Below are 26,215 nucleotides of genomic sequence, written 5' to 3' on the forward strand. Positions count from 1 at the left end.
AGCGGGGGGGGGGGGGGGAAATAATGATTTGATCCCACGCTGTTAGTAAAGCTTGACATTTTACGACCGCATCAAATGCATCTGCTCTATGCCCCGCCCACTCAATTGGTGATTGACACTTGTCAATCAGCTCAAGACCCCTCCCCTCCTGTTAAATCGACTGCCCCCTTCCAGCCTCTGTCCATTTGCCGTCTTACCTGTTGTCTCCTCACACGCTGGTATGGACTGCAGTGCCTACGGTAAGATTTCTTAATTTTTTTAATAATTAAGTATTAAATTATGTGTTTGAAATACTGTCAGTAAATATTTTTATATTTAGATAGAAAAATTATAAGGTCTCCTGTCAAATAATTCAAGAGGCGTATTTAGACGGTCGTTTTGTGACTCTGGTTTTAAAGATGTTTTGATGTGACAGAAATGGACCCCCTGGAGGTCCCCCCGCTCACCCCGACCAGCAAGGAGGTTCTGTGCGAGGCTCTGAGAGCCAGTTTTGCCGGTTTCACCCAGGAGAGGCTCACCCATCGTTTCCCGCAAGGTGAAACACTAAATCATCGCCATGTCCATTCCGAAGGATATTCACTGAATTTGTGGGACCCGGTCCAGATCCGACTTTGTGGTCCGACTGGGAGGTGAACCACTGGCTGGACTGGTGCCGGGCCGAGTTCGGGCTGCACTCGTTGGGTTCGGACCTGAAGGGCCTTCAGGGGTACGAGCTGTGCCGGCTGGACCGCGAGGCTTTCCTGAGCTTGACGTCCGACTGCACCGCTGGGGAGATTCTGTGGGAACACCTGGAGATCATGAGACTGGGTTCGAAAATCAACCTTCTAAGTTTCGCACCCTGACTTCGCGGCTGTCGCCGCTAAATGTCTTCTCATCGCCAGATCATGATCGTGACTGCGGTGCTGCACTATCGATATCCGCCGTGTCATCTCCCTGCCAGGCTCCAAACAATCAAGGTATGCTACATATCGAATTAGTCAAATGTTTTTGATAAATTAGGTCACTTTCCCATGGAATTATGTGAGAATTGGGAATTTATGGAATATCACAAAAGGTAGCCTGAATGTCATTAATGAGCAGAATTTTTGGTGGTGGAATGTTTTAAAAGGGTTGAGAATTGTTTTTGTAAAATGTCTTGATTCAAATGTCTTGAAAATTTATTTATTTATTTTTCCTGGGAGCATGTAAAAATATTTCCCAAAATATCCAGAATGAGCTGAATGTTGTGAAGTTGGAAATGATTCATAAAAGAATTAAGTCAACAACAAATGTGCAAATTTTAAGAATACAGAAAATGTCCAATATGTGCTCAATGTTAACTTGTTAATCTCAGTTCATTTCAATTTGATTATTTTTTTCATGGAAAATGTGGAATTGTGGGAACATCGGGCATGTAAAAATCACGTATGAATAGTTTTGAACATTCAGTTTTTATGTTTAGTTTAAGGTTTAGTTTAGTGTAAGATTACTGAATTAACAATTCTGAGCTCTCTCTCAAAAAAAAAACATTTAAAAAAATTATATATATATATATATATATATATATATATATATATATATTGCATTAGTGGAATATGAGTTAAGCAGCAAAATCTAGCCGTTTTAATCCATCTCAGGAGGCGGCCATTTTGCCACTTGCTGTCCACTGAAGATGACATCACAGTTGCTCAGGTCTCAGGTAACAACCAATCACAGCTCAGCTTCAGAAAACAGGTAAGCTGTGATTGGCCGGGGCCTGAGATGGATAAAAACGACTGGATTTTGCTTCATCACTTACATTCCACTAATGTAATATTAATCAGAATATCATGTTTCGACTCGTGAGGTCTCGTATAACATATGATATTGTTAAGAAATGTTTGAGGTTGATTTTCACTATAAAAAGGACACTATGATGAAATACAGGCATAAACTATTAGAAGAAATAACACAGTGTTGCCGTTTTTTTTCTCGCAGAGACCGACTCCGAAGCCGAGATGTCTCACGGTATCTCTCTGATGTGGACGGGCGGCGTCCACCATACGGAGGCGGCGGCGGACGAGAGGCAGTGCGGGCACGTCTTCACTTTAGCGCAACCTTACAAAAGCTTCAAGGAGTACGTGGGCGACAAGGCAGACGCCGGCTCGGCCGTCATCCCGGCGGCCATCTTGGCCGGTTACACCGGTGAGTCGTATCGCGCGCGTGTGCAAGGATGACGGGATTTTGACCGTGTTTTATTTAACAGGAAGCGGCCCCATCCAGCTGTGGCAGTTTTTACTGGAGCTGCTGACCGATCGCAGCTGCCAGTCGTGCATCAGCTGGACCGGAGACGGCTGGGAGTTCAAGTTGACTGACCCGGACGAGGTGAACCCATTTTTACCTTTCGAACGTCTGGCAACTTAAATGTTCACGTTGGAGTCCGCTCAGTAATATCGCCGTCCAGGTGGCGCTGCTGTGGGGCCGCCGTAAGCACAAGCCCAAGATGAACTACGAGAAGCTGAGCCGCGGCCTGCGCTACTACTACGACAAGAACATCATCCGCAAGACGGTGGGCAAGCGCTACGTCTACCGCTTCGTCTGCAACCTGCAAGGGCTGCTGGGATACGAGCCCGGCGAGCTGCACGCCATGTTGGACATCAGGACCGCCAACTAAAAGGGAGTAAAATCGAACGCATATTTAACCGGGCACAGCGTAGCAATCACGGTGAATATCAGGAGGGGGTTGTTACCGGGGGGGAAACCATCCAATTAAATCCTTCCGATGTAAAATTAGGAGGTTGGGTTCGGAAGAGCTCAGCTGCTCGCTGGACTAATTGAACGTATGTTCACGCGGTGTTCTTTCACAAGCCTTCTTCCATTAACTTGTCCAGAAGCCCTCACGTGTGCGCAAAATAGACAGGTCAAGCCGTTGGGGGTATTCTGCTCCCGTGGATTTCATAATGATCTTTTCCCTTTTCCATTTTTGAGGTGTTTATGTTTTTTTTTTTTTTTTTTTTAACGAATGATCATGGGCCACATTGTATACAGTCAAGATCAGGTTATAACGTTGAAAACACATACATGTAAAGTGCAAAAAAACAAAATACAGTTTGGCACATACGTTTGAAGTTCACGTGCCGGATCACATCGGGTACGACGATGAGGAAGCAAAATGCAAGACAATCTGCTTATGTTTTTGGAAAATAGGAAAAGATTTAACGGCATTTAAAATTAACTGCCACAGATGACATCTTTGCTTTTTTGGGAAACATAAATAGTTTGCCTTCACAGTAAGGAAAGTGCTTAAATCTTTTTGAATCAGCAACACCAATAGTTAGTATTCCGAAGAACCAAAATCATCTTAACTCATTTGCTCCCAAAAATGTATACATATGTTCTATTTTAAATGTTTAAGTGTCCCAAAGACGTATTTATACGTTACCCCCCCACCCCCTAGAGCGCACAGAAGTCTTTTATGCAGTCTCTCAACTGCAAAGAACTGTTAATGAAATTGTAGTTATTACACAAACGGCCAGCAGGTGGCAGCAGAGCAAAAGAGATCAACCAGGGCCATGTTGAAAAAAAAAGAAGCTAATTTACTCACAATTCTAAATAGATTTGTGACTAATGCTGAAACTTAGCTACATTCTAAGGCTAATTGCTGCAAAACGGAAACGGATCGAAATATACTTTTTTCCCTGGTGGAAGAAGAGACTCTGATCTTTCTTTTGGTAGGTTCCATGTTTTTAGAGCAATAGAACACAATATTCTGTGGGCCTTGCAAAATCAGTCAAAATCCAGTAAAGCAGCCGGGAGTGAAGGGGATTGCTTCAGTGAAAAGGGCTGGGAGTGAATGAGTTCAGAACAACAAAATAGTAAGAGCGTCTTTTTTTTTGGGAAAATACAACATCGATAGTTTGCTTTTTTTCTGGAAACCCAAAAACATCAATCGTTTCTCTTCTTTTTAGGAAAGAGCTATCGAAATTGTGCTTTAAAAAGACTAATGATACCATTTGTTGTGTGCCTCTATCTGCTGGAAGGTGCGTTTCTACCGCCGTCGTTTTCATCCAGAAGCTGAGCTGCACTGTGTTTGTTTACAGAAAAGGCGCGCGCTTTGTGATACCATACAATGCCAGATTTGTCGCATGAAATCAGAAGCTGATTTAATTTTACAAATCAGTGAACAAGGTCTCGCGCAGCGAGCGAGTGTGTGCGGATTACTTCCGCCACTTTCCCTAATGGAAAGGGTGCTCGGGTCGGGGGTGTCGGGGGGTTGTCTTTGTCCTCATGACCAAGTGTGAAGTGTGCGTTGGGCATAAAAACTCCCAATATTTAGCTTCAGCGTCAACAGAAAGTGACCAACGTCGTCCGCGAACGCCCCCGGGGTGAAAATAAAATACGTAAGTAGAAGGTAACAGTGTCTCACTGTTCACTGAACGGTGCCTTCACGGTTCAGGTGTGCACCAAAAAGCCAGAAGATGGCGGTTGCATACATTTATACCCTCCAGTTAACACCGGATCAGTCGTATAAAATGGAAGCAAATTAGCAAAAATGATTTCTTCAGGGAAACACCCACAACCGCACACACATAAAAAAATTGAAATGTGTATGGATTTGTACATTTTAAGATCTACAGTATTCTAGAAACACTTAACCATATGTGAAATAACATACTGCGTATGTAAATAAGCGTTGTAATGAAAAAAAAAATATGTCAACTGTGAGTCAGAAGGTCTTAAATTCTTCTCCAAAACGTCTTCATAAACTTTGGAATTCATTTTTTGCATCCAGGCCCCGAGGTAACGTTGCGATTTGCAACCCCAAGCTGTTGTGTTCCCCACAGTGTTTGGATCCATTCAAACAACCCGACGTTGGTTTTGTTTGCCCACATAATAGTTTTTTTTTTTTGCAAATCTGTCACAAAGTTTGTTTTTGTACAGCAGTGATATTCTTTGTGGTGTCATCTAATGATGTACGTTCTTCCTTTTTCTTCCTGAGATATCGAAAAATTATTTTTCTCAACACTCTGGGATTCTTCTAAACCTCAGTGAGCATTTTGGATCGTGCTCTTGCAGCCCTCTATTTTTTTTTGGGGGGGGGGGGGGGGTCACTCTTAGGAAAAGTGTTACCGTCCCATATTCTTGCCGACATAACATACAGCTGTGATGTCATCAATATCACCTCACATGGCTGACCAAGAAATCAATAAGTTCCCAGACCGACCACGGCTTGCAAGAATAAAAGATACTGGACAGAAAAGCAAGAACAGCTGTTTTATTGCCAGCAGCGTTTTTCAAATGCACTTGTACAATCTGCAATCTGTAACATCACTTGCTTGCCTCTTGTTGTGATTACCACACAATACAAAGTAGCAATATCATTTAGACTTCTGTTTCTCCCACTGTTCTGGTGTGAGGGTCTTCTGTTCTAACGCGTGGATGTCTTTCAGCTCCTCTGCTAAACAGGTGTTCACCATCCTGAAAGTGACACACCTTGTTAATACTGTATCAAAAAATCATTATCATCCTGGTGAAGTTATTTGATTTGAGTGTCCAACTAGTCAAGTGTACCTGTGTCTCTGTAAGAGGGGCTTGCCCTCAAACTGGGAAGACACCACAATCACTTTAAAGCTCGTTGCACATCTGTTAAGGGACATGTCCTCCACGTCCTGCAGGACACACACGCACAAATATTCGTGTTGATGACTCATCACAATATTTACTGGATGGAATGGATGGATGAATGAGCATCACAGCCACCTACCACATACTCCGCCGCAAGCTCCGTTTTCAGTTTATCCCGGATGTGATCGGATGTTATGGCCATGTCTGCAACATCAAAAAACAGGTGACGTTTTTAATTTTGTCCAATATTACCCTGCTGAATAAATATGACAATCGAAGACGTGTCTCGTAAACTAGACTTCAACCAAACGTTGCGTTATGTTACATCCAAATTTAAAGCTAATGCGTAATGAGAATCAACTGTATTTCACGTTAAAACAAATATAAAACAAATATAAAATACATACTGTAACGTTTGATTGCCTTCCGGGTAATTTCAGTTTCGATACATGTGGTCCTGTGAAAGATCGAATCACATCGCTGGAACGATAGCCAATCAGATTCTGTGGAAAATCTTGAGACAGTTGCCGTTGAATGCCTGACTTTGAATGCTGCTTCCACTCGTAGGAAAAACAACAACATAGTAACCCCCCCCCCAGCACATACCAAATACATACAAACGCAGTGTTAACTAAAATATATTTTATTTTTTGTTGACACTATAGCAAAGAAAGTTTTTACTAAAAACAGGCAATCTTTATGGACTACTAATTGGGAGTGTTTCCTGTTTATAGTCTGAGTTTCCTTTTTAATATATAGTCGGAGTTGAAACGACGATATCTAAAAATATAGGGAAACAAATATGTATTGCGCGTATTATGTTGGACAAAACAAACAGTATGTTGTCAATTTTGAAACGTTGTTGATAGACGTATTTCAGTTTCAAAACATAAGGTCCTGTGAAAGATCCAATCACAGAGCAGCGATCGCAACAACCACAGCCAATAAGATCCTCTGTAAGATCTTGAGCGGGGGCTATATTTTTGAAGTAGAACCTCGATGGATGCCTAACTTAAATTTCTCCTTCATATAGACATAAAAACAGTATTTTCATTATAGAGACATACAAATAACTTAAGCGGCATTATATCCATTTAAATATTTGTACTTTTTATTTGATAGTCCCACAGCGAGGCATGTTTTTACATAATTAAAAACAGGCAATCGTATGGACTCCCATATCATGAGGTCCATATAACATGTGGACTGTTTGTTTATGAATTGGATGATTCTCAAAGATTGTGAACAATTTTTTTGGGGGGGAAATATATTTAAAAAACGGTTTATAAGTGACATTGAGGCAATTCAACAGTCGTTCGTCTTTACTAAAACTCGTTCAATGGTACAGGAGGTCGAAAACTTCTTTGGCGTGTACATGCTATACTGCCTCAACCCCAAGTTTAAAGGGCGAATATACATCGGCTTCACCGTGGATCCTGAACGCAGGATTCGACAACACAATGCGGGGCGACACAAAGGAGGCGCGAAGAGAACCAGCGGTAGAGGACCATGGTACGTACGCACTTGGCTTCCATTTCACGTCCTCTGTACATTTTGATACGTTGCTTCTGTTCTAGGGAGATGGTCCTCATCATACATGGATTTCCCTCCGACATCGCTGCTTTGACAGTAAGTGAAGTGGGTTAAATGTATATATTTTTTATTTTGTGTTTAATGTAACATTGTTCAATAGTGAAATAATACTCTGAAAATTAAACTAATTCTAATGAATTTACCAATTATCTAATGTGTTTTAAACTGTTAATGTCTCAATTTTTATTCCATTGTAAATTATTTATTTTTAACTCATGTTCATTGTTATAGGCAAAAAAATAAAATAAATCAGCCATGTTTCAGAGCTAATATTGTCCGATTAAATCGTCCTGCTGATTAATTGGTCAGGGCCTTATTTATTTTACTGTAGTCTAACAAGCTTGGACCCATCTAGTATGTATGCACACAAAAAGATAATTTCCCATAATATACTGTATCTCCATTTTGAATGTTGCCATATTCGTGACAACACAATTTAGACAATATGAAGCATTGGCTATTTTGCCGTGACCAGCAACTCTAATGTTAGTGTTATGGCTCTGATTGGTCCGTTGCAGGACCGGGTCATGCACTGGACGTGGCTCCTGCGAGGTGGTACACATATACTGGCGCAGAATTTGTATTTGTAGTTCTCTCGTGATTCACGGCAAAGTAGCGCAAGTTGGCGAGCTTTCCTAAGTAGCAAATATTCACTTTAATATGGTTAAATGGATTTCTTGTGTCTTGTCAGTTTGAGTGGGCGTGGCAGAACCCGCACTCCTCCAGGCGTCTCGCGCATATCTCCCGCCGCACCAGGAAGGAGTCCAGCCTCCAGTTTCACTGGCGCGTGGTCTCCAACATGCTGCGTGTGGCCCCATGGAGCAGGCTCCCTCTGACGACCCGCTGGCTTAAGTGGGAGTACAAGGTGGACTTTGAGCCCGCTCTGCGGCCCCCGCTGCACATCCCCCTCGCCTTCGGGGGCGTGAAAGTCAAGAAGCAGCGGGCGGTGGATAGGTGCGAAGACCCGGAGGAGACTTCAAGGTGTTTTCTCTGCAAAGGCCGGGTTATGGCAAGTGCTTGAACCTTTAACACTATGACACTTCACTGTGGCATTACCGTCATACTTGATACTAGTAATACTTGTTGAAACACAAACATCCGCGACTTGTTGAAATGTAGCTAAAGGTGAGTGACGTTTTTAACAATGCCAAACTTGCGTTATTGTGACCATTTTTGGGCTTTTTGTTGGTTCTGACCAAGCCATTTCAAAATAAAATACCGCCCACGGGTTAAATAGATTAATCGGCCAGCCCTGTGCTCTCCTCAGACTTCGGAAAAGCTCCGTTGCGTCCACGCGTCGTGCAGAATGTGCAGCCACGTGATCTGCCTCGCCAAGCATTTCCTGCGGCGCGAGCCGTCCCACCTCCTGCCTGTGGAGGGCCACTGCCCGGCCTGCCATCGCTCCATGCTGTGGGGGAATCTCATCCGCCTCAAGCAAGGCTGCACGGGAGACCTGGACAAATTGACCTCATCTGCATCACAGGTAAGTCATCCTGGCTTTTAAAAAAATAAATTTATTATATTTTTTGTATTACAGGACCGCATCAACAACACCATACATCTAACTTGTACACAGTCGTGAAGCCATGTTACATAAGCAACTGTATTTAGTCGTTTGACGACTCAACACAAACAAACCACATTCACACGAGGCTCATCACTAATATTAGCTTGCATATGATTTTTTTTAAAATGTGGACTTTGTCTTTCACAGGACGACTGGATGAATGAACTACATACAAGACCTACCTTGTCAACAATTTAAACTATCACATAATCATCCTTCGTCATTTCATACCTCTCTGATCATGAACTATTGTTTACAATCATGTTTATTTATGTTTTCACTGCTCTTACAACACAATAAAATGTGTTTTATTTAATACTGCTGTAGTGCAGCTTTAAAGCCACAATATATACAAACTCCACTTTGTGCAAGGCGGCTCGACTAATTAGTAGAGTATATTGAGAAAGTTAATCATGAAAAAATACAAATTATTTTTTTCATATGAATGGCACACACTCAGTTGCATATACAAAGTTAGAAAACAGAACATGAATGAAATGGCTCTATTGCTGTCCCGGGGCTCATCCCAGCTTTACAAACAATTGAGTTAATAAGTGCACGTAAAAATATATACGAAGGATATATTTTCTCATTAACTCATTCACTGCCATTGACAGCAATAGACGTCAAAAATTAATTTGAACTATTTCTATTAGTTTGACACTTTTTAATAAATTTTTGTTAACAAGAGTATGAAAGCCTAGATTTTTTTTGGTACATTTAGAACAGATATAAAATTTGATTAATCGTGAGTTAACTAGTGAAGTTATGCGATTAATTAGGATTACAAATTTTAATCGCCTGATGCCTCTAATTTTTAATAATCTTTTTTTTAAATTTATTTATTTTTTTTAAAGAAAGTATTATTAAAAATGAGGTGATTACAATTTTTAATCGTAATGAATTGCATGACTGCACTAGTTAACTCACGATTAATCACACATTTTATATCTGTTCTTTTTTTTAATTTTAATTTATTTATTTATATTTTTTGAGAGAGCTCAGTATTGTTCATTCGGTAATTTTAACGATTCAACATGTCATCAACATTGCTCTCTCTCTTTTTATTTTATTTTAAATGTTTATTTTGTATGTGCGTAAGTGTGTGTGCATGTGTGCGTACGTGTGAGTGTGTACTCATTAATTCACCTAAAACCTATTAAAAATCGTATGCCGTTCACCTAAACCGAATACTTCAGAATCCGGCTAGAGTCGTGAGGTTGTCAGGAGACCCGAGGAAGGATCAAAGAAAAGAAAGGAAAGTGAAATCCAGCACTGACCAGACATCACCTACTATAAATTTTATATCTGTTCTAATACAATAAAATAAAATAAAAAGGTATTCATAATCTTGTTAACAAAAGTGGGAAAATTGTTAAACTAATAGAAATAGTTCAAATGAATTTTTGACGTCTATAGCCGTCGATGGCAGTGAATGAGTTAAAAGACATCATTGAGTCCTGTTGTCCTCACGGGTCGGCAGGTGGTGTCTGCAACATGATGACTGGCTGTATGAAACAGAAGCCAAGGTAAGATTTGAGCAAATTTGCCTTCTCATCCCTCCATCCTGTAAATGTCTTGTTTTTCCCTCATTAGTGTACTCACCATTTTTGGGGCTGGCCCGCAGCAGTTGACCACCTTACAGGTGTAAACGGCCAGAGTGACGGAGATGGCGAACAAAGCGAGCTGGATGATCATGTTCTGTGCGAAGAGGTGATGCTTCGTGCGCTGGAAGTGACAATATTTGTGTTTCAACTAAAAGCTTTTTATTTCGTCAAACGCTGAACATGAATTTAGTACACACATATTTTGTGGCCCTAATATTATTATTTTTTTTTTTTTTACCATAAAATATGTATAACTAATGAAATCCAAGTTTGTGAGTTTAATATAATTCCCATGAACAATTTTAACTCATTCGCTGCCATTGACGGCTATAGACGTCAAAAATTCAATTGAACTATTTCTATTAGTTTCACATTTTTTCCCACTTTTGTTAACATGAGTATGAAAATCTAGATTTTTTTTTTATTGTAAATTTAGAACAGATAGAAAATGTGTGATTGATCGTGAGTTAACTAGTGAAGTCATGCGATTAATTACTTGGGTTTAATCACCTGACACCTATCATTTTTAATAATCTTTAAAAAAAAAAAAATACAATAAAATAATTGTAATATTTTTTCCCCAATTTTTAATCATCTTTTTTTATTTTAATTATTACAAATTAGGGGCGTAAGGCATGACTTCACTAGTCATGCGATTAATAAAAATTTAAAAAATGTAATCGTCTGACGCCCCTAATTTTTAATAATCTTTTCTTTTTTTTTGTAAATTGGGGGCATCAGGTGATTACATTTTTTAAATTGTTATTAATCACATGACTTCAATAGTTAACTCACAATTAATCAAAAATCTGCTCTAAATGTACAATAAACATGTTTTTCTAGGTTTTCATACTCTTGTTAACAAAAGTGGGGGAAAAAAAGTTAAACTAATAGAAATAATTCAAATGAATTTTTGACGTCTATAGCCGTCAATGGCAGTTAATGAGTTAATATCTGGGTAAACGGATATCTATGTTGTGAAAGAGGAATAAAATTATTTGTCCTCTTTGCGTGTTCCAAAACTTGAAGACAGATTTAATGTAAGAAAAAACACCTTTGCAAAAATGATTTTAATCTAACAGAGATCTCTGGACATCGTAACAGACTCCAATTCATCACTTAACAGGTGGAATTCAGAGCGCCGAATGTGTCTCTTCCGCGTGTAAAATGGCTTCTTATAGTTAAAACCGACCGCCTCTCTTTCATTTGTAGACAAAACATACTCTCTGGGTACTTTTCCATGAGCGATGGCGAAAACAGAGTCAGGGGTGCGTGTTCGAAACAGATTCTGTCCTCAAGGACCAAATGTGTTTTCCCACAGAGAAGGAACTTCTAGACTAAATAATATGTCCCAGCTTAAGGTCAAATTATACTGAGCTCAACACTACTTGCTTTACACGTCTATAAAACCTTTCAACATGGTTAATATAAAGAATTAAGATGTTAATAATGTATAACAATGGTTAATATATGAAATGAAGTATTAAAAATGTTAATAATATCTAACAGTTGCTCACACATTATACCTCCTTCATGATCACAAACTAGTACTTTGTAGCCACAATACACTAACATGTGGCCACCAAATAGGTATAACGGGCAATTTTGTTGGAACATAATAAGCATTGATTTGGCTACAATTCAATTTTCCAAAAGACCAAAAAGTGTGATAATGAAACTTAAACTCACTTCGATGGCGTGGCAGACCTGAGCTGTGGTGCTATTGTAATCATGGCTATAGTGCCAACATTCTGAATAATAGGTCTCAATGTCCACCAGGAGCCAGATCGCGTTGAAGAAGGCGGCAGCACTCGACACGATTTGCATCCCCAAATTGCCCCTTAACTAACACACACACACACACACGCATAAGCACACACGTATCACATGATGAGTACATGGGCATGGGGGGTGTTGGCGCACTCACCGTGGGCAGGTGGAGGTTCCTTGCTGCTATTGCGACGCTCCCAGCTATAAGCACCTGTCATGACAGTAATACAAACAATTTCAGAGCATCGGTGGTTTGCGTTCCACCGTTGTTTATCGCGTACCTATTTTAACGCCGTTACAAAATTCATAAATATTGCAAAAATCGATGAAAACCATAAATATCCCGTAAATATAAAATAAGCAATTGAAAATGGGTAAACATGGCGGTAACGGTGCTTTTTTTTTTTTTTAATCTATAATTTATGCAAAATATTAACTATAGAGGTAACTGTACCTTTGTGACGTATTGCTACCAAGGCTATCGCTAACCAGTGCTAAAGCAGTATTAAAGTCATGATTAAAGTAAATATTTGTACGAAAGAAAAAAAAAAACCCAAACAAGGCCATAATAATAATAATAATAAATAAAAAGAGGAAGTAGTGGTAGCGAAGTATGCCTTCTTGTGACATCTCGTTATGCTTAGCCGTATAGTCTATTGCTAATTTTGGCTAACGCTAGTTACAATGACAGCATATATATATATATCTGTATAAACAACCGATACTTCATTAATCTGAATAATCAATAAGCAGTAAGTATGGTGGGAACAGAGTGGTAACATCATTTTTAAACATCAAATATAAAAATGGTCAAATGTATCCTTATGCTGGGCTGTAATGTATTGCTAACATTATTTTAAATTACTTTTATGTCCGCAAAGAATTTGACCGCCTGCTTACCAGGAGCGATGAGATGATGAAAGGGATTTTATTGAAAGGGTGACGCTGGTAGTTTGGAAATATATTCAAACACAATATCTGATGCACGGTCAGGGTAATCTGGGTTATCTGTGATCGAGATAAAACAAACACATTTGTATTATTTAATGATCATATGGTTTTTTTTTGCACGTGCACAGTCCGACCCCTAGAGCTTTTGGCTCAGCCTCCAGGTACTTCTGCTTCCTGTTGGCATCTCGCTGGAATGTGACGGTCACCAGCGGGTTTTGGGTCGAAGAGTCCGATGCAACCGCTTCATCTGAAACAATCCAAAGTAACAGTTCCGAATTGATGGTGGTGTTGCAATCACCCTGAAGTCAGCACAACATCTGGATTTCATCACTCCAGATTATAAACTCGTTTACTTCCCATTTGTTGACTTTCTTGAGTCAAAAGTGAAAATAGGTCGGTCGATTTACCTGCCATGATCACACAATCTGCAGCGACTCAAAAGATTTTAACAGAGAAAACACCACCCGTGCCTTGTTGTTTGCTGCGAGGGGCTCAACTATGGTTCTCGAAGCCAGTGGCGGTGACGTCACATCGCAACGCCTCCAACTTCCCGTTAGGGGCGCCCCCGCCCGCTGCATGCCGGGAAACGTAGTTTACAAGAGCCGTAGCTACAAAATAATAACACCAGAGCGCAGCAGAGGTACGCTAAAAGAACTCAGTTGCTTTATAGGAAAGTGGCATTATAAATATTTATGACATTTATCATCAAAATTCAATCCGATCAAAAAGCAACATTACGCCTTTCTCCCATGAGCCATTAAAATAAATAAATATTTAATATAATATATTTTGCTTTGTTTGTGCAGCTGAAAAACACATTTAAAAATATTGTTGAAAAAAACCCCCTTCCAATTACCTTAAGAAATCAACGTTTTAACACGAGTACAGGCTATGAACCCTGTTAGCTAATATGCTAATGCTAAATGTATTGTTTTTGTTGACCCAAGTGAACATATCTTTTAGCGACCTTGCATTCCAGACTGTGTTGAATATAATGCGGCCGGGGGCGGGGCAGGGTGTGGAGCTCAAGCCCGGACACGCCGAGGCGACGCGTCACGCACGGCCTCACCTTGCACTTGGAACCAGGAAGCTTGCATGTACACTTTTGGAACCGTGTGTGTGTGTGGTTGATCTTAAATTACTTAAGATGCGGAAGTAGTGGACGGTAACCAATCGTGCGGAAAGGGGGCGTGGCGCATAGGAAACCACTCGGTCGGACTTGGTGGGCAACTTGGCGCGGTCAAGTCCTCGTGTTGCGTGTGCAGGTGAGTCCGAGCTAAGGTGTTGTCCGTGTGCGTCGTTATGGTCAACAAAACTCTGCTAGGCTTGTGGCGCGTAACACAACGCGATAGGTAGCGTTCTGGACACGCCCCTTCGCGGCTGGTTTTCATGCTTCATGACACTCGTGTTTTTGTTAGTAATTCACGTCCTCTTCCATTGTAAACATGCAGAGGTGGTTAAAAATACGCACACTCCATACTTAAGTAGAAGTGCAGATACTTGTGTAAGCAAAGTAGAACGGATTGAATTGCTGTATTTATGCAAAAGTAGTATAAATATGAGTAAAAAAGTACAAAAGCGTATTGCATTCACTTGAAAAAAAGGTCCTGTTTTTCTGACCCTTTTTTTTGGGGAGCTTTGTTTTTTTTTTAGTATTTTTTTGAGTTTTATTGAATATTTTTATTGAGTATTTTTTTTCTGTTTAAAAAAATATATTCTCTTTGTTTCTGAATATTTTTTTTCAGTTTTTTTGAGTAATTATTCCCTGTTTTATAAAATAATAGTTTTTCTGAATATTTTTTAAAGGGGTTTTCCCTCAGAGATTAGAGAACAAACCACAACACCGTATACACATTCATTCTTTTATTGAGAGCCAGTAAGTAAACATGACCATCTTATTGCATACGGAGGTATGCGAAAAAGTGTCCGCTTCCGCTATTACAGAGTTTGCAATAAGTCACTTGGAGTTCAGAGGTAACATTTTAAAATAATAAAATAAAAAAAACTGTTTTGGGGAATATTTTTTCCCTGTTTTTTATAATATTTTTTTTTCTGTTTTTTTTTTAATAATTCCCCCCCGTTTTTCTGAATATTTTTTGGATAGAAACAAATATTCAGTAAAACAGAAGAAAAAAAGTACTCCATAAATTAGTTTTTTTTTTTCAAGTGAATGCAATACACTTTATCAGAAGTCATCAGTTCATGATGCTAAGTTGCAGAAATTGAAAAAAATAACTTACAGATAATGAGTAGAAAGTACAGTCTGTTTTCAGCAAAATAAATAGTCAAGTACAGAAAAATTAAATATCTATTTATGTAAACTAACAAATTTAAGGTTAACTTAAGAGGAGCTTGAAATTATATTGAAATCATGCGATGTGGTATATTTCGATGAATATTATAGAGGGGGGCTTCCGTTTTTCAAGCAAAGATGCCTCCGCTTCACCCCATACACAACGTGCACGTTTGTCTTTGCACTCCAAACACGCACGCGGGAAAGCAGAAGTTGTGCTTCTCAAAAGAGAAGAAGTGCGCGCAGCTCATACTTAACACGATATCTTTGTGTGACCGCCAAACAACAACGACGCTGTTTACTTTTGAGCAAATGCTGGGAAAGCACAAGGCCTCGTTGCGTCAATTCCAACCGGCCATGAAAGCCGCTGCGCGATGAGGACGGCGGGACGTCTTGCCTCACAGCCGCTTCCTGCTGTTTCATCGAGCCGTGTCGCAAATGTGTCTCATCACGCTCGCAGCGAGCCGTCTTTTCACCTGACCAACCCATTTTTTTTCCCTTTCTTTTCAGTGCAAAGACTTTCCCGAGCCCCGCCGGATGTTGCGCTAGAACGTCATGTTGGAAGCTCCGGAGCCGGAGCTGGAGCGCTGGCTTCGCACCCTCCACCTCTCCCAGTACGTGTCATGTTTCCAACAAGGCGGCTACAGATCGCCGGCAGACTGCGCGGACCTCACGGACGAGCGGCTGCGAGAGCTCAACGTGCTCCCGACCGGGCACCGCCGGCGCATCCTTCGGGGTTTGGAGGCGCTCGGTGTCAAGAAGCAAAACCAGGAAGAGGAAGCGCGGAAACCAACACTGTACCCGAGAAATATCTTCCTGGAGGATAAAAAAAGAGGCGGTTCCTGTCAGCGCTACCGTCCAATAGAATGCCAGCAGTCGGAATTGGAAGGAAGTCAGACGTTACCTGCGGGTGTTGGCCTCGGAGCGGAGGAACGGACGGAAGACGCTGCCGGCCCGCCGCGACCGGCTCGACGTAACCCCGAGAACATCCGAGCGTCCATGTTGGATGATCCCCCAGCTTCCTCCTCCTCCTCTTCCTCCTCCAGCAGCACAGACTCACTGCCAACTTCTGACGCCACCTTTAAACCTTCCCCTCCCGATGTCCCGACCTCCGGCGAGGGTCAAGGGTCATCTTGCATGGTGGACAACGCCCTCTACAACGCTTCCACGGTCCCAAAAGGTCCACGGCCGACTCGCTCTTACCGGCTGAGGCACCGACCTGTGCCGGACATCCCGCAACAAGACAGGTAGTCTCCAGCAATCCCTTTTTGGCTTTAATCCGGGTGCTTTCACTTTCAGGGCGTTGAATCGATGGCAGCTGGTGGGCTGTTGTGATCGTCCTAAAATATGTTTAGCCTCTCATCTGAGCATATAGCCAATATTTATTTATATGGTTATTATTATTATTATTAGGGGTGTTAAAAAAAATCGATTCGGCAATATATCGCGATATCACAGCACGCAATTCTCGTATCGATTCGTATGCATCGATTTTTAAGCCTTAATATTTGATTTCAAGCTGTTTGTTAAATACAGTTATAAGCCTGAAGTATATTTTCATTCAAATCTTACAGTGCACATGTACAAATTTACTGATTAGTATTTTCGAAATTTTAGTAAAAAAAAAAAAAAAATCGCAATAATTGACTTATCGATTCATATCAAGATTAATCGGTATCGAGTCGTGATACAGATCAAATCGCAAGGTACTAGGCAATTCACACCCTAAATATTATTATTATTGTTATGATATGTCATGGAGTGAGGCATTTGTGTGACATAAATATTTAACACCCTATAGGCTGGACATCAATTGAATTCCTTGTATAAAAATCTAATAATAATAATAATAAAAAAAGAAGTAAAAATCAAAATTATTTGAGATAAAAAAATGTTTATTTTTTTAAAGTAGTGAAAATAGTTACTTTGCCTGGTAATGATTTTATTATGAAGTAATTCAATTACTAACTCAGTTACTTTTTTAAGCAAGTAATGAGTAACTAGAACTAATCCCCCCCCCCCCTACACTGCCCGTCTGCAATCGATTTTCTCTTCCGCATGCGAGCGTCTCGAGTAGATCCGAGCCTCCGCTGCTTATTGGCTGTTAGCACTGCACGAGCAACCAATCAGACGGTGCTGTGGGCGGGCCAAAGCTGTCAACAAACTCCGAGCAGACGGAAGAGAAAAGCGCCCAGTTTTTAATTTATCGGCCATCAAAACCAAAAAAAACAGGTCGATGCCGATTATCAGCCAGGCCGATTATCGGTTTACATCTACTAAGCAGGAACTGAAACCAAGGTTAACAAAGTTAAAATTGATTTTTGACGTCTAAATCCGTCAATGGCACTGAATGATCCCAAACCACTTCTCTAAGACCCATTACTCAAGTAACTTTCTAAAACTTATACCAGAGTTATTTTCAGTGACGATACTTGTCTTTTTTACTCAAGTATCGATTTCAGGTATACTTTCTACAAGACTGCTGGTGTGACTTCAATCGCCAGCGCTGCACTTTTTTTTGGGGGGGGAAGTAACTCTCAGAGTTAGCAGTTGTTTTTCATTGCGCTTGTTGGTGCTCTTCCCTTCGCAGGCGCGCGCCGCCGGTGCAAACAAGCGGGCCCGAACACCCAGCCGTCTGCGGGGGTCCCTCCGGTGCAAACGGCACACAGAAAGGTACACGCCGTCTTGCAGCTGCATTCACTTGGCACGCGCCATGAATATTTCATCCCGCGGTGGAGTCGGCGGCGCTCTTGTTTGCCCGGATGAAAGAACGGAAGGGAGGGGGGGGGGGGGGTTGGTGTTTGCCGGCTGTGTCGCGGGAAGCGGCGGCGCACATCTCGGGGAATATCGCCTCTCATATCTTGTCCCCCTTCCAACTAGTGAGACCTGAGTCTGTATTCCTGTCTGGCAGCTTTGAAGAACTTTTTTTTGTGCTGGATTTTTTTATTTTTTATTTTTTTTTGACAAAGTAGGATTTACACAAAATGGTTGAATTATTGGACTGGAGGTGAATTTTAGCCGGACCCAAAGAATTGTCATCCATCTTTTCCAGAGCCTCAAATGTGCCAGTAGGCCTTGCTTCCCCCCTTCGGAACAGAACGTGAAAGGCACTGGAGGGTTGTGAAAAAGAGGAGATGGATGCAAAACAGGCTGAGATGACGGTAAAGAGGGAGCAGAGACGTCCCCGGTGCTGGCAACCGGAAACTCACCTCCCCAAGTCGCACGCATCCAGTCAGATGTTTTCCCATCACAAATATGTATATTGTGCGTATCTGCACGTTGGCGCCATTCCCACAATCAGCTGCTATAAATATAACACACCCGATGGAAATAAGTTAATTTGTGTAGCACAGAACTGTTTTTTTTTTTCTTCTTCTGCTGTTTCCAATATTGCTCCCAAAACAGTTTTACAGACAGAATAATCAGCCAAGCGTGGTTGTGATACGTAATGAAAAATGACGATAAACAAAAGGACGAAAACTAAAAAAAAAAAAAAAAAACACGGTACCTGAAACTACATTTTGTTTATCAAACTAACTGAAACTAACAATAATTATAGGGAAATTGAAAGTGAAGCATTTAAGAAAAAAAAGACAAACTAATAAAAAGTAACAAACTCTAAAAACTAAAAGTACTTTGATTTAAACAACAAAAATCAAAATATAAATAAAAAAATCTGAACGATTTTAACTCTTTTGCCGCCAAAAACGTTTATTGACATATACTAAAATCCAAATGAATGCCGCCAAAAATGTCAATTGACGTTGACTATGTTTTTTTTTCTTTTCTGAATGGGCAGTGGAACGTCTGTGCAGCGCTGCCTAGTCATTGGGGTCGTAAAATCCTTTAAAACACCCTCTAATTATGGCCAGCAGATGGCAGCATTGCATCACTTTTCAACGGGCTCCCGTAGTATGACATTACAATGAAACGTGACGAATCCGATGACATGGAACGTTTTCAAGGATGACGCGATACATCAAAGCCTTTGCCACATTAAATCGAATTCGCAGAGCGTCACTAAACCAAAAACGTTAGCGTCAAAGTCACTGTTGTGCAGAAAAAGTATCTTTTCACAAAAAGCTTGTTTTCAGTCACTCAAATTAGCTATATTTTAAATGGTGATTACTAGGGTTGGGAATCTTTGAATGTCTCACGATTCGATTCCGATTTTTGGGCCTGCGATTCGATTCAGAATCGATTTTCGATTAGGGATCTATTTTTGATTGACAAAGATTTTTGCTTCAAGCTATATGCAAGGAATTGTAATGATCTACTCCAGTCTGACTCGCTAATGCTAATTAGCGCGCTACTCATGGCACTTTAATCACTCAAAAGAACGGCTCCACGCTGGGAAAAAAAAAAAACTTTTATTGGAATAACTTGATCGTGACTTTTTCCTTCTACTCTCTAACGTGGCTACAACTTAACAGTGTATTAGTCCACGTGGAACCACACTGCCCCCCAGTGGCCAAATTGTGTACAACATGAACAGCGCTCCAAATAAAGGCACACACAGAAAATAATTTCAATAAAATCGATTTTGGGACATTTAAAATCGATTCTGAATCGTACTAAATGAAAGTGGCGATTCTTATGAGAATCGATTTTTTTTGGGGTACACCCCTAGTGATTACTAAAGAATGGAATAAGGTAAAAACCCATGTTACATAAATGACTGCATTCAGTATTCACGGCACTTAACACAAACAAACCGCCTTCATTCACACGAGGCCCAAAATATGTCGGAAACACGTGACAGATCGTCGCTTAATTCGCCAAGATGCACGGATTAGAGGTTAATTAGAGGATAATCATTCTGGCTTTCATCAGCATTCACCCGCCGTCAGCCGGGCTGTCCCGAGTCATCAGCGCCGGCGTGACGCACACCGGTAACGACAACAAACTGACCTGCGAGTGCCTTCCTTAAAATAGGAGCGAGGCTTCATGGGAAAGAAAATCAATGGCGACACTAACTCGGGAGCCGATAGCCGCGTCTCCTCCCCGAGTGCCACTTAAGCAGGAGTGTTGCCGAGCCCGTAAAGAGGAGCGACGGCAACCTGTGAACAACGGAAGGATCCGGCCGGGAGTTTTGTCCTCGAGCATGCGGCGGCGCTCGGCGAGGTCAACCGTTGGATGATGATAGATGCTGAGTGCACGCCATGATCAGCGCAAGCGACCCCTTCATAAAGCTGACTAAGCTCGGAACGTGACCTCTGCGGCGCCGCCTTTGCGAGCCGCCGTCCGTAGGGACACGGAGGCGTCGGTCGCTCTATCTTGCGTGCGCTTGTTTGACCGTCCATCCTCTCGACTGCGGGCGTCCGAAGGTGTTTCGATCTTTTCCCACGTCTTTTTGCTCCGTGTGTGTGTGTATAGCCTGCGGCGGCATCTTCCGTCCTGCGCCATCCTCAGGAGAAGCCGGTGTCATCTTTCACAGTGACAGGCTGTGGCCTACGCACGGTGGCCCCCGGGTCTCCAGACTAATAATGTCTGGCTACAGTCTCTTCTCGTTCTTCTTCTTCTCCGCCTCCCCCCCAAACGTGGTCTCAGCAGAAGCAAAAAAGGGGCCGGATGCTTTAATGGATCCAGGGTGACGAAATCTATTTGGCAGAGTTAACAAAAGTAATCATACGCTGTGTTTAAGTGGAAGTACAGATATATGTTTAAAAAAATTAGAAAGGGATTCAACTCGCGTAATTAACTCATTCACTGCCATTGACAGCTATAGACGTCAAAAATTCATTTGAACTATTTCTATTAGTTTAACATTTTTCCCAGTTTTGTTAACAAGAGTATGAAAACCTAGATTTGTTTTTATTGTATTAGAACAGATATCAAATTTGTGATTAATCGTGAGTTAACTAGTGAAGTTATGCGATTAATTACAATTAAAAATGATAATCGCCTGACGTCCCTTATTTTTAATAATAATAATAAAAAAAAAGATGATTAAAAATTGGGGAAAAAATATTACAAATTATTATTATTATTATTATTTTTTTAAAATAAATTATTATTAAAAATGAGGGGTGTCAGGTGATTTTTTTTCGTAATTAATCGCATGACTTCACGAGTTAACTCACGATTGATCACAAATTTGATATCTGTTCTAAATGTACCCCAAATTTTTTTTCTAGGTTTTCATACTCTTGTTAACAAAAGTGGATTTTTTTTTTAAACTAATAGAAATAGTTCAAATGAATTCATGACGTCTATAGTCGTGAATGGCAGTGAATGAGTTAATAAGAGTATGACCCCCCCCCCAATTTTTTTTATTGTACATTTAGAACAGATATAAAATTTGTGATTAATCGTGAGTTAATTACTGAAGTCATGTGATTTAAAAAAAAAAAAAAAAAGAAGAAAAGATTATTAAAAATTAGGGGTTTCAGGCGACATTTTTTTATTGTAATTAATCGCATGACTTCACTAGTTAACTCACAATTAATCGCAAATTTTTATATCTGTTCCAAATGTACCCCCAAATTTTTTTCTAGGTTTTCATACTCTTGTTAGCAAAAGTGGATTTTTTTTTTTAACTAATAGAAATAGTTCAAATGAATTCATGACGTCTATAGTTGTCAATGGCAGTGAATGAGTTAATAAGAGTATGACCCCCCCCCAAAAAAAATGTTTTTATTGTACATTTAGAACAGATATTATTATTATTATTTTAAAATAAATTATTATTAAAAATGAGGGGTGTCAGGTGATTTTTTTTTCGTAATTAATCGCATGACTTCACTAGTTAACTCACGGTTAATCACAAATTTGATATCTGTTCCAAATGTACCCCCAAATTTTTTTCTAGGTTTTCATACTCTTGTTAACAAAAGTGGATTTTTTTTTTAAACTAATAGAAATAGTTCAAATGAATTCATGACGTCTATAGTCGTGAATGGCAGTGAATGAGTTAATAAGAGTATGACCCCCCCCCCAATTTTTTTTTATTGTACATTTAGAACAGATATAAAATTTGTGATTAATCGTGAGTTAATTACTGAAGTCATGTGATTTAAAAAAAAAAAAAAAAAGAAGAAAAGATTATTAAAAATTAGGGGTTTCAGGCGACATTTTTTTATTGTAATTAATCGCATGACTTCACTAGTTAACTCACAATTAATCGCAAATTTTTATATCTGTTCCAAATGTACCCCCAAATTTTTTTCTAGGTTTTCATACTCTTGTTAGCAAAAGTGGATTTTTTTTTTTAACTAATAGAAATAGTTCAAATGAATTCATGACGTCTATAGTTGTCAATGGCAGTGAATGAGTTAATAAGAGTATGACCCCCCCCCAAAAAAAATGTTTTTATTGTACATTTAGAACAGATATTATTATTATTATTTTAAAATAAATTATTATTAAAAATGAGGGGTGTCAGGTGATTTTTTTTTCGTAATTAATCGCATGACTTCACTAGTTAACTCACGGTTAATCACAAATTTGATATCTGTTCCAAATGTACCCCCAAATTTTTTTCTAGGTTTTCATACTCTTGTTAACAAAAGTGGATTTTTTTTTTAAACTAATAGAAAAAGTTCAAATGAATTCATGACGTCTATAGTCGTCAATGGCAGTGAATGAGTTAATAAGAGTATGACCCCCCCCCCAATTTTTTTTATTGTACATTTAGAACAGATATAAAATTTGTGATTAATCGTGAGTTAATTACTGAAGTCATGTGATTTTTAAAAAAAAAAAAGAAGAAGAAAAGATTATTAAAAATTAGGGGTTTCAGGCGACATTTTTTTTATTGTAATTAATCGTATGACTTCACTAGTTAACTCACGATTAATCACAAATTTTATATCTGTTCTAAATGTACAATAAAAAAATTCTAGGTTTTCACACTCTTGTTAACAAAAGGGGAAAAAATGTTAAACTAATAGAAATAGGTCAAATAATTTTTTTTATGTCTATAGCCGTCAATGGCAGTGAATGAGTACAGTACTTAAGCACAAAAGTAGAAAGGAAGCAATAAAAAAAACTTCTTTACACAAAATGAATTTCCTCTTCTAGTGCTTGTTCTATGAAAAAAAAAAAAGATGCTCCCTGTCACATTTGTTGTTTAAGCACATGTGTGTAGCCAAAATTTTGCTAATGAAAAGTAAAGTAAACCTCCAAAAGTAGAAAATGCGATCATTCTTGTAGCCAACATCAAACAACTGACAAAGAAAGAAGTAAAAAGTACAAAAAGGCTGTTTTTCTAACGTCGGAAGTTAAAATAAAAAGTCTGAATAGTTACTCAAGCAAAGTAGGGACACCTAAAAAAATCGACTTCCCACCGTCGTGTCATCAAATGACTTCAAAACACGAGGAATAATCTTGTGCTTCTTTCAGCGCCGCGACCAAAACCACTCTTTATGTTGCCTGTCTCCTTTTTAGCTCCACTTCACAGAACCTTGACGCCCATCACTCCCTACGGAGAGACCTTCCTGTACAACAGCGCTCAAAGCATTCCGGTAAGACGCCGTCCACTCCTGCCGCTGCACCGTTAGCAGCAGCTTACCAAAAGAGGAACATCTGTTTTTTTTTTCTTTCTCTCCCTTAAGATCTTTAACAACATCACAGGCCAAAGCGCCATCTCGCCGCGTTAATGTTGTCACATAACAGAGTGGCGCTTGCGTCTCCGTTGCCCGAGAGGTTAATAGAAATGTCAGCTAGCCTCTAAAGTTAGCGCCGCTTAATGCAACCGCGCGATAATGGCGCCCAAGCAGAACCGTGGACACTTTCTTTTCATTTGATGCTCATCGGCCCCTGCGCCCTTTTGCAGAACCAAGGTGGAAAAGAAGTGGCGCCGAAGGACAAGTTCCAAAAGACCAAGCAGAGGTACGGTCCGCCGCTCTGATATTCGCCGGCTCTATTATTAGAAGTCTTCAGAAGAAAAAATAACTTCTGACTATGTTTGTGTTTTTTTTTTTTTTTGTGGTAAACATGTCTCCAAGCGGCAGATCAGATGCGAGAATTGTTTTTATGTCGTCGATGTCATCAACGTGCATACCCAAAGCCCAAGATAATTTTAGTTGAGAGACAAATTCGAAATTACGGAAGCGTATTGCATTCACTTGAAAAAAAAAAAAAGTCCTGTTTTTCTGACAAATTTTTTTGGGGCAGCGTTATTTTTTTGAATATTTTTTTCCCCTGTTTTTTTAAATAATTTTTTTTCAGTTTTTTAAAATATTTTTTTCCCTCTGTTTTTCTGAATATTTTTTTTTCTGTTTTTTTAAATATTTTTTTCCCCTCTGTTTTTCTGAATATTTTTTTTTCAGTTTTTTTAAATAAATTTTTTTCCTGTTTTTTTTTGTTTACAATTTTTCCCCCGTTTTTCTGAATATTTTTTTCTCCTGTTTTTCTGAATAATTTTTTTCAGCCTGTTTTTCTGAATATTTTTTTTGACAAAAATTTTTTTTCCAGTAAAACTGAAAAAAATATTATATAAAAAAAAAAATACTCAAAATAACAAAGCAACCCAAAAAAATTAGTCAGAAAAACAAAGCAACCCCAAAAAAAGAGTCAGAAAAACAAGAAAGAAAAAAAATTACTCAAAAAACAAAGCAACCCAAAAAAAATTGTCAGAAAAACAAGAAAGAAAAAAAAATACTCAAAAAAACAAAGCAACCCAAAAAAAATAGTCAGAAAAACAAGAAAGAAAAAAAAATACTCAAAAAAACAAAGCAACCCAAAAAAATTTGTCAGAAAAACAGGATTTTTTTTTTTCCCCAAGTGAATGCAATACGCTTCCGTACGAAATAGATTAGGAGCTATACAAATAATCTTTTCGTTTGGCTAGCAGGCCTGTTTTGTAGCAACATTAATTTCATCAAACCCACAGATCCAAAGACAAGGACTCGCCTCCTGTCCCGACCATTCCGGACCCTTACAAAGATGAATACTCCACGGTGGAAGAGTGCGCCAGCTTTTTGCCAAACTTGGTTGAAAATACGGCAGAGTACGGCAGCGTCGGCCCGCCGGCCTCCGGTCCCGACGCTAGCTCTGCTTCCGCCGTCATGGTGGACTGCGACCTCTACGCCCAGTCTTTTGAAACTCCAGGGGACCGTCTGCCTGATATTTCCCCGTACGCGTGCTTTTACGGCACTGCGGAACCTCAAGTGCTGAAAATGGGCTGGCTGGACAAGCTTTCACCTCAAGGGTAGGTTGATTGGGGGAAATGGCTTGCTTTGTCCTAAAGGGGTGGAGCCAATGCTGGGTTATTTATTCCAAGTGCACAGGGTTTGCCCGTATCTCGCTGATGGATGAACATTTAAAAAAAAATTTGGGGGGGGGGGGGGGATACACACTCGCACGCACGCACACATGCACACATACAAAATAAAAATTAATAAAAAAAATTTTTAAAAAATAAAATAAAAATTAATAAAAAAATAAAAATTAATAAAAAAAATTAAAGTAATAAAAAATAAAATATAATAAAAAAATAAAAAATTGTAAAAAATAAAAGAATTTAAAAAATAAACATTTATAAAAAAAATAAAAATTTATAAAAATTAAAAATTATAAAAAAGAGAGCACTGATGATGACATGTCAAATCGGTAAAATTACCGAATGAATAATGCTGAGCTCTCCAAGAAAAGAAAAAAAAGAAAAAAACAAAACATTTTTGGTTTAATGGTTTTGTTGAACATATAAACACAAAGAAAACACATTACAAGTCTAAAATATAAATTGAAGTAAAAAAAGAAAAGAATAGGAAGAAAGAAAAGAGTTAAATGTTTAAAAGGGGTAGGAGGAAGTTAAAAACGTATCTAGTTCTTATTCATTTGCGACACTTGATTGATAAAGGTTGCAGGTTGTTTAAACATTATCAAAATAGTCTTAATGGTTCTCTA

The 26,215-nt window shown here is 39.4% G+C and overlaps 5 protein-coding genes across 9 annotated transcripts in view; 3 read left to right on the forward strand and 2 right to left on the reverse strand.

The window, feature by feature from the left end:
* Positions 1-18: 18 nt before the first annotated feature.
* LOC144034923 (protein C-ets-2-like) lies at positions 19-5,055 on the forward strand. The gene is made up of 7 exons (XM_077544111.1): positions 19-239; positions 416-535; positions 604-807; positions 882-956; positions 1,957-2,163; positions 2,225-2,343; positions 2,423-5,055. The coding sequence occupies exons 1-7, from the start codon at positions 221-223 to the stop codon at positions 2,630-2,632; spliced, it is 954 nt and encodes a 317-aa protein (XP_077400237.1). The 5' UTR covers positions 19-220; the 3' UTR covers positions 2,633-5,055.
* A 163-nt stretch (positions 5,056-5,218) lies between these two features.
* On the reverse strand, positions 5,219-6,099 carry LOC144034926 (bolA-like protein 2). The gene is made up of 4 exons (XM_077544114.1): positions 5,991-6,099; positions 5,723-5,787; positions 5,530-5,627; positions 5,219-5,436 (listed from the first exon to the last, which is right to left on the reverse strand). The coding sequence occupies exons 2-4, from the start codon at positions 5,783-5,785 to the stop codon at positions 5,337-5,339; spliced, it is 261 nt and encodes an 86-aa protein (XP_077400240.1). The 5' UTR covers positions 5,786-5,787; positions 5,991-6,099; the 3' UTR covers positions 5,219-5,336.
* A 443-nt stretch (positions 6,100-6,542) lies between these two features.
* slx1b (SLX1 homolog B, structure-specific endonuclease subunit) lies at positions 6,543-9,059 on the forward strand. The gene is made up of 5 exons (XM_077544112.1): positions 6,543-7,095; positions 7,161-7,212; positions 7,868-8,185; positions 8,444-8,659; positions 8,891-9,059. Exons 1-5 carry the CDS (start codon positions 6,800-6,802, stop codon positions 8,939-8,941), a joined length of 933 nt encoding a protein of 310 aa, XP_077400238.1. The 5' UTR covers positions 6,543-6,799; the 3' UTR covers positions 8,942-9,059.
* Positions 9,060-10,108: 1,049 nt separating this feature from the next.
* Positions 10,109-14,155, reverse strand: LOC144034925 (membrane-spanning 4-domains subfamily A member 4A-like). Its single transcript, XM_077544113.1, has 7 exons — positions 13,479-14,155; positions 13,206-13,318; positions 13,021-13,128; positions 12,278-12,331; positions 12,040-12,195; positions 10,349-10,471; positions 10,109-10,251 (listed from the first exon to the last, which is right to left on the reverse strand). Exons 1-7 carry the CDS (start codon positions 13,483-13,485, stop codon positions 10,213-10,215), a joined length of 600 nt encoding a protein of 199 aa, XP_077400239.1. The 5' UTR covers positions 13,486-14,155; the 3' UTR covers positions 10,109-10,212.
* Positions 10,124-26,215, forward strand: part of arap2 (ArfGAP with RhoGAP domain, ankyrin repeat and PH domain 2) — a 140,036-nt gene continuing 123,944 nt past the window's right edge. For 4 of the 5 annotated variants that reach the window (XR_013288322.1, XM_077544098.1, XM_077544097.1 and 1 more), the window contains exons 1-6: positions 14,107-14,336; positions 15,875-16,611; positions 17,955-18,037; positions 23,753-23,829; positions 24,141-24,196; positions 25,200-25,517. Coding sequence is in view for 4 of the 5 variants with exons in the window: in XM_077544098.1 (XP_077400224.1) it covers positions 15,920-16,611; positions 17,955-18,037; positions 23,753-23,829; positions 24,141-24,196; positions 25,200-25,517 (1,226 nt within the window). In the remaining variant the exon portion in view is untranslated. Of the gene's footprint in view, positions 10,273-10,339; positions 10,457-14,106; positions 14,337-15,874; positions 16,612-17,954; positions 18,038-23,752; positions 23,830-24,140; positions 24,197-25,199; positions 25,518-26,215 lie in introns of those variants that run through there. The other variant, XM_077544099.1, reaches the window with a different exon arrangement.

The sequence above is a fragment of the Vanacampus margaritifer genome, chromosome 15 (genome assembly GCF_051991255.1).
Source record: "Vanacampus margaritifer isolate UIUO_Vmar chromosome 15, RoL_Vmar_1.0, whole genome shotgun sequence".
NCBI lineage: Eukaryota > Metazoa > Chordata > Actinopteri > Syngnathiformes > Syngnathidae > Vanacampus > Vanacampus margaritifer.